The 8,645-nt window shown below is 28.5% G+C and overlaps 1 protein-coding gene across 3 annotated transcripts in view; it reads left to right on the forward strand.

Annotated features, from left to right (window-relative positions):
* The first annotated feature begins 128 nt into the window (after positions 1-128).
* Positions 129-8,645, forward strand: part of LOC106467557 (copine-3-like) — a 44,216-nt gene continuing 35,699 nt past the window's right edge. For 2 of the 3 annotated variants that reach the window (XM_022395759.1, XM_013927917.2), the window contains exons 1-5: positions 129-258; positions 2,909-3,029; positions 3,807-4,020; positions 5,249-5,428; positions 6,394-6,468. In XM_022395759.1, coding sequence (XP_022251467.1) covers positions 3,847-4,020; positions 5,249-5,428; positions 6,394-6,468 — 429 coding nt within the window. In that variant the 5' untranslated portion in view covers positions 129-258; positions 2,909-3,029; positions 3,807-3,846. Of the gene's footprint in view, positions 259-986; positions 1,052-2,908; positions 3,030-3,806; positions 4,021-5,248; positions 5,429-6,393; positions 6,469-8,645 lie in introns of those variants that run through there. The other variant, XM_013927918.2, reaches the window with a different exon arrangement.

Consider the following 8,645-nt stretch of genomic DNA (forward strand, 5'->3'; position numbering starts at 1 on the left):
CTCACTATCTACTCACACGCATTACCTCCCCCTCTTTTATATACCAGCCTACCCTATCTAGCAAATACTAGAGCATTCGCCAAGATACGGGATAGTTCTAGAAACAAGAGAGCGTGAGAATTGTCACGTGATCTCGATGACGCAACAATACTAACAATTTTATGTTGATTACTTTCTTGACTGTACTATAGGTCTACGTGTGATTTATTCACAAGTTACAGCTTTCACTTTAAGGAAAAGTATATATTTTTTAGAAAGGTATGACGTTTTGATCGCTTTTACAGCAAGGAAGAGTATTTTTAAACAGGAATAACTTTTCGATCACCGGTGCGATAATCCTCAAGTGATCAAGAAGTCGTACCTGTTTGAAAAAATACTCTTCCTTACTGTAAGAGCTATAACTTGTAAGAATATACTTATAATCGCTAAGTAAAATCTAAGGAAATTGTGCGTATTATTTTTATAACGTTGTTCTTTTGTTGGGTAAATTCTTTTAAATTATTTGACTCAAATAATTCAATGTCCAGGTCACGTAATGATAACAAATTAGTTAATTTCTTTCCTAATGTTTCTACAAACTTGTACACTATTGTAACTTGTAGGTTTAAGTTTACAAATGACGTTCAAAACAAAATTAAATACCTCGCTAATGTTACCAAGACCAACATAAAAATAAACTTTTTTTTTGTACAATTTAACAGCTAATCAATGGAGTAACTAAATATACGCAGTAACCAATACTGGTTCAAATACTTTACTAAACTGACTGACTGGCAGTCTAACGACTGTAAACATCTGACTCACTACTTCAACGATTCACTGCTCACTAATTGACTGGCTCATTAGTATTTATATATTATGTTCAACTTCTAGATAGTCGTCTGAATTAATATATTCTTAACATTAAATTTAGAACATTCTTGGTATTTCAGGCCTCTTTTTTATACTTTTCGATCTAAATGTCAGACGCCCTCTGGCTCAATTTTATTTATTTACTTTGTGAATTCTCACTTTTGGCTACATTTATATTAACCTATAGCAGCATGCTACAGTAAGTTGCATTAATTGTGAACATAATGACTAAAAATTATCTAATCCTTTAATTTACAATAAAATATCCAAATACTAAAATTTTATTATTGTAAGTAAATGTACAATATTGTTATTTTTATGGTAACGGCGTACCTGCACTTAATTTTGTTTTAATGCAGAACGCCATATCGTCTCTGTTTCGAAGGGATACCACCTTACGCTGTTAAACACATTCCGGAACTTCTTTATTTTGCACTACGCCAGTGTTTATAGAATGGAAAAGCAATAGCAATTCACCTGATGACGATCATGTTAATTTTGAAATGATATATATACATCCTGACATTTCTATACATGGTTATAACCCACTCACTCGTGAATACTACATGCACTAATTAGTATAGCTGTATCATTGGTACTATCAAAATCATGAAAAGTTTTGTTAGACCTTGGGACGTGGGAAACAGCGAATATTATCAGGGCTGAACATCAGCTTAAAATATAGAAATTGTTTTTCGAAGAATGAATTAAATTCAAATTTAAGTGTACTGTTACATAAAACTAAAAGTATGTATGAAACAATTATTCTCAAAAGTAATACTAATAACAGCTACTTGTACTGGGTCCATTATTCGTTAACCTAACTGACATTTAATTCTGACTGCCACATACTGTGATATAGCCCAAAAATTGAAAAAACGTTTGTGTGTTAAAAAGTTTTTGCATGATGTTTATTTAAATTGTATAGTTCTTATTTCAATGAAAATAATCAGTTTTCTTAAATGTATCACTACAGTTTATTTTGTTTTGTATTTTCTTAAGTAAAAATCAAAAGATGTATATATTTCTACCTTGTAACCTAGAGAAAATCAATTTATAACTACAGTATACTCCACTAAAACAAATAATTATTCTTAGCCTGCTAATTGACCTTATAAGGAGCATAAAATGAACAACAGAATGGATCAGAATTTCATAACTTAAAATCTTAATACATGTGAAGATTACACATAAAAACAGTGTAAGATAACCCCCACCCCCAATTTTGAAGCAGCTTCTGCTAAAATGTATGAGTTATTTTTAGTTTAATTTGAATCACCATTATGATTTTCACAATAAGAATTAGTCATAATTGCTAAAATAACATGGAATTGATACTAACCTTAAAGGTAGAAGTTGTATAGTTTAAATCTAGCTGCACATTTCACACTGGAAACAGAATAATTAATAATTGCTTTATTTATCTAAAAAATTAATTATTTATACATCTACCTTTCAGTTGTACTTTTTTCTATTATTAAACAAGTTATTTATTATGATATTTTTCTGGGTTTTCTAGCTTTGAGTTTGACAAAAAAAGAGTCTGGATATAAATGTACAAAAACACAATGAAACAACCTTTGTTCAAACACAGACACAAATTTGTGTATTTTACGTGTATAGGACAAATGATAACACCTTTCCTTTATAGTTATCTCTCCAAACTCTAAAATACTTATAAATATGTTAAGTAATTAATACTTGGTTTATTTATCTAAAAAAGTAATTATTTATACATTTGCCTTTCAGTTGTACTTTTTTCTGTCTGTCCGTTTATTTCTTAGCTTAAAACTCAGTCAGTTTAAAAATTCCTCATCACTTCATAAAATATCCTGCCGATTCTTTCCTTAAAAAGTTGATCTACCTAATAATTTTTGCAGTGGTATAATTTCAGGTAAATTATTTTAAGCTTTTGTTTCTTACAATATGGTGTCTAAAAATGATGATTAATTTCAAAATAGTTAACATGCAAAAGTATAACTTAAAGAAATTTTAAACATTAATATGAAGAAAAAGATTAATAAGTTGCAGAAAAAGTTTTCTTTTTTAATATCAGAAACCAAGTATACCTGATCTGAAGATGGCATAATAGACAAAACTGAATAAATCTTGTGAGATCATAAGCAAAACAACGGTGAAGAAAAAGAAGAAAGATTTCAACCAGAGGCATTATAAAAGTAAGTACATATGTATTTACAGTATGTTATTTTTAGTGTTCAAAGAATTAATATTGTCAGCCAATTTGCATAGTTGTAAAGAAATAATATTACTTGCCAAAGTTGAATGTTTTTTAAGCTTTAATTACATGTATATGTAGGTGCACACCATCATTATATTGTGTGGTTGAAAACAATTCTGCATTATGAAACAAAATTGCATAACAAAATTTATTGTTAAACAGGGTTATAATTGTGTGTTCAGCATTTCAAAGAAATGAGGGTTACAACAAAAACATGGGTGGTGTTGGGAAATGATTTGATAAAAAAAATAAAGGTAACTGATACAGTCTTAGAGAGTTTAATGAATATGTTATCATAATTTTTCTTTTATATTTAAATATTTCTATTTCTATTTTTTTTTTATTTCTGTATCCTATGTATGGTAAAATAAAATCTTTAGAATTCTTTTTAGTGTGTGGCTACCTATCTATCAGTATTTTTCAAATTTTTGAAACATTGATATATTGAATTTGGAGTTATGAATGTAAATTTAGTAAAAAGATGCTTAGTGTTTATAAAAAATGTTTATTTGAAATTTTGACTTACTTCAGCTTTAACCTGTTTTATAATATGAAGTTTTTAATAATATTGCTAGATAACCAAGAAAAAGTAAGATAAATATGTAAACATGGTAAATGAATATGTGCATTTTATCATAGACTAAATATTGTTTTTGTATCTTTTTTTATAGCTTAGGGATGAAATTTTAAAAAAATTATTACTTTTACTTTTCAGATATAAATATAAATACATACAGTTATAAACTCCTGTTAAAATGTCAAGTTACCAAAGCAGTGGTTATGCCACTGGTGGTGGCCCTCCATCTGTGCAATGCTCCAGTAAGGTGGAACTTCATATCAGGTGTCGTCAGCTTCGTGACATGGATGTGTTGTCAAAGTCAGATCCTATGGTAGTGTTGTTAGTACAACAAGGTGGAAGAATGATTGAGGTAGAACAGTTTTACAGTGCAAGACCATGCATTCTTATCTGTCATGTCCAGTGAGAATCTTTCAGATGTTGAGACCAAATCTGCATGTCAAATTTCAAAATTTAAGTAAAAATAGTAATTATTAACTATATTTCAACAGTGTTTACTCAAAAATATTTTAAGAATTGATATTTTGTCATTTTATAACATTTATGTAGTGTAGTTCTCAAAGAAAAATGTACTGAGTGTCCAAACTTGTAGTTGTGCACAGCTCCAAGGAGTCTTGCTTGTAAACAATACACTTATAGATTTTTTAAACACTTCTCTGCACATCACGAAGCATAGGTTTTTATTTGCTGGAGAATGTAATTAATGAAGCATTTTTTTTCTCTGTCTGAAGATTTAATATTACAGGCCTCTTCACATCACTTGCTGTGAGGTCATTAAAGGATGGGAACAACAATTAATGAAAAATAGCTTTAAAAGTAACTACAGGTAAAGTTTAAGTACCATTTGATAGAGTAGACTGTAAACTCTTATGTCAATGTAAAGTGAACAGAAAGGGGGCATAAGTAATTTATGGTTTCATGAGAAAGTTAGTAGATGTAGTTCCTACTGAGAAGAACGATGGAATTTAGTGTGAAGTTTAGAAGACTTAGAGACAAACTACAGGGAGTATTTTTATAGTTTCTTTAGACATTGTTTTCATTCTTGAAAATATTTTTTTAAGTTGTATTTGTTTGAAAGTTACAGCAATTTTCTTCCATGACAACTTCAGATAGCCCTTGAATAGCATTGCATGAAATTTAACAAACAAACAACAAAGCTTGAAATTGCAATATTTCCTGGTTGAAATTGTTTATTTTGTATTACATTTTCTTGGGTATGGTTAGTTGCTAAAACTGTATTTAGTTTTTTATTTACATTCTGTAGAAGTTAAAGTTCAGGGTTTCAATTTTTTAAGTCAGATCAAACTGTATAATAATGATTATTAATAAATTTCATAATCCTGTTAAGTGTATTTTAATGTATTAATATAATTATTACTATATTGTTTATAAAAGTTAATATTGCTTGCCAAAAAAATGTGAATAGCTTATCTATCGGAACCAGTTGATCACATTATATGTGTATATACTTATATTAAAGCAGTTCATAGATATAGTATTAGTTTTAACTAAATATACACTATTTATTTATACATCTTTAAAGTATCTAATAATTAAAATCCTCTGCTTTTTATTCTCAGCACAACCGCACAGAAAATGTAAAGAATAGTTTAAATCCAGATTTTGGAAAGGCTATTCAGATAGATTATTTTTTTGAAGAAGTTCAGAATTTGAGGTTTGAAGTATATGATATTGATAACAGTACAGCAACACTTAATGATGATGATTTTTTGGGTGGAATGGATTGCACTTTGGGTCAGGTGAGATTTTACTTATGCATTTAGGTTACTTATGGCACTGGAGATTTTCATTATGGTATCTTCTTTTGAGTATTTTATGTGATGAAATGTAAAACTACAATTGCTATAGAATGTTTTAATTATGTTATGAATGACTAAAGTATAGTTTTTTTAACATAACGTTAGGATTTTTTTTCTGTATTGAAAATATAAATCATATACTAAAATGCCGCAGGAAGTTATTCACTAGGTTAGTCCACAAGCTTTGATATACCTTACCAAGTTATAATAAAGTAGTTGTGTTTGAATCAGGAATAAATGTTTGAAAATTTCACATATTATTTTTCATACTGGTTTTACAACTGGCAGTGATTCTTTTAGATCCATAACTAAAAAAGTGGTGCATGTCATATAAGTTTTATGTATGGAATAACCATAAAATTTCTGAAATTAAGTACACGAAGTGAATACAAAGCTTATAAATATACAAGTGTTTTTGCACTAAAAATAATATGAAATGTAGGTAAAAAAAATTTTTTGGGATTTGTTGATAATGTGGTTAAAAAAATTGGTTAAACAGTGACATACAGCAACAAAAATCTAAGTTTTCTTCATTGTGTAACGACATGAAAGTGACAAAAAATTGTGTGTGGAAATTCATTAGGGACTATTTTATAGCTGAAACATTATCTTGTTTATTATTTAAATGTTGATATCTAAGTTTGCAAGGGGACTTGTGTATTGCTCTTTTGAATGATTTTTATTTATAAATATTGTTATTTAGGTGGTGAAATTTTTTATTTTATTTTTTCATTATACCCATTCCCTAATGCTTGCATACAGATATCTTACTGTATATTAAAATAGTACAAAAAAGTGTCAATAACTTGAACATGTGTCTCATTCTCAACATGGTATATAGTTTTGTGCATATGAAACTTTTGTGAATGATGATACAATAAGATATATTTCCAATATTTTGTTAGATTGTAGCTGGTAGCCCTTTTACTAGACCACTAAATTCAAGATCTGGACATCACCTAGGAAAAAGCACCATTACAGTAAGTGTGATAAAGTTGACTTGAACCAAGAATTAATTGTTTATATGGATTTTATTGAACTAGTTCTCTATAAAAAAAAACAACATTTTTTGGTGGAAAAGATAGATGTTATTAGAGGACCAGGCGTTCTTGTAATCATGGCAGTACATCATAGGTGAAAAATGTACATAAGTTGTTTGTTTGGGTCATAATGTGTAGGTACTGCTTGTATAGTAAAATGAAAGTGAATTTGAATACAAATTAGTTTATAAAGTTAATATTGTAATAAAAATGGATATGAAAACAGTAGTACAAGTGTAATGGATTATTGCAAACTTTTAATTTAATTTTTTATGTACTTATTAAATTACTATATTTGCCATACATTGTGCATCAACAGAAAAATTAATTGAACTCAGAAATATAACTTGCCAGAATCATTATCTCATAATTATATTTTACTCTATATTATATGCTGTAAGACAAAAATATATTATTATTATTACCAATAACTAGTTGAATGTACATTTGTGTTGTAGATACCCTTAACTTTCACAGGTTTATATTAGGGCATATTATTAAACTGCTTTCCTGCATCAAATACAGTTTGCAATATACTGTGACCAATTTTTTTTACCACATGTAGAATGTTTTTCATAAAATGTATTATGAATTTTTACATACACACTTTTATAGCTGTTGCTTGTGCAAGTATTTGGTTTGTCTATTTACTATATAGACTAGCTAAAATGTAAGAAGTGTTGGTTCATGCAAAATGTGCCTATTTATGCTTATTTAACGCTGCTTTTTACAAGCACTCAAGTGCTTGCTTGAAAAATTTGCTGAACCCTTTCGCCCTGGGTATCCTTTACTACACGACAGAAAGTTTTAGTGTCTTTCATTCAAAATTTTATTAAACTATTTTTTGTTTGTGTTTTACCAATTAATATGGCATAAACACTTGGATAATAATCCATATTTGAATAGTATGTAAGTTTAAAGTTCTTAATTCTATAAGGAAATATTAAAACAATCCTGAACTTCTCCTAGTGTGACACTTGTGACATATTTTCTCTACGCATCTTGTCTTCTCTATTTTATCCACCACCCCTTTAAAAAGTACAAAATTAAATGTAAATTACTCTCTATATAATCATCACTGCTCAAATGAACCATAATTTTTATAGCTTTCAATTTTGTTTGGTTACAGAGCTGTAAATAAAAAATCACCCCCCCCCCTTCTGCCACACCTACCTGTCACATCCTCTCTTTCAGACTTTGTTAATAGTTCTCTTTTACATTTAATTATATATTACTTATAACCAATAGAAAGTCAAGATTTTCATCTATCAAATGACATATTGTATAATGTTGTGTTCTGAACAGATAAGCATCAATTTCACTCAGAGTACAAGCTTCATTCCCATGAGAAAGTTAACGACTAGCTTGGATGAATTTGTAACAGTTGTTATCGTGTAGTAGAAAGCCAGAAAAATGTTGAAAGTTAGGAGAAATTGTCTGCTTTTTGCATGTTATTAGTCTATGTTCTGTGGTGCATTATTTAATTAAATAAAAATTATTTAATGCACTACTACCATTAGTATAAAATATATAGGCTTAATTATAATCAACAATCGCAAGAAAAAAGAAGAGTGGGTAAGTAATTTATTTCTTGTTTTTAATGTTTATTCTTTATTTATTATTATAAAAGTAACTAAAATGTAAAAATAGGGACCTTTTTAGGTTAGTTAAGATTAGATTAGGTAAAATAAATAATAATGTAATAAAAATGTTTCATGAGGTACGCATGTGAACAGTATGTAGATAATGTAATTCGATAGCATAACATGGGCTGCACATGCCCCAAGTGATTTACAACTTATTATGGTGCGGATAGTAGTTAGACAATGAAAAAATAAAATTTAATTATAAATAGATGTATACTGTTATGAGCTTAAAGCTACTTGGGATAAAGTAATCTAGCTTCATGTTACAATTAGAAAGAAAAAAAGGATAATTTAGATTTATATTGATTTTTTTTTTTTTGGTGGTTACGAGGTTGGTCAAATTGCCTGATCCTGTTTTGAGTTATGGTAGAGAAAATAACAGATCAAGTATAAAGTTTTACTGTAAAAGAACATTTGAAATGGATTTAGGAGGTTTTAGGGATCACACAAAGGAAATTTGAAATGAGGAAA

The sequence above is a fragment of the Limulus polyphemus genome, unplaced genomic scaffold (genome assembly GCF_000517525.1).
Source record: "Limulus polyphemus unplaced genomic scaffold, Limulus_polyphemus-2.1.2 Scaffold2660, whole genome shotgun sequence".
Lineage (NCBI taxonomy): Eukaryota > Metazoa > Arthropoda > Merostomata > Xiphosura > Limulidae > Limulus > Limulus polyphemus.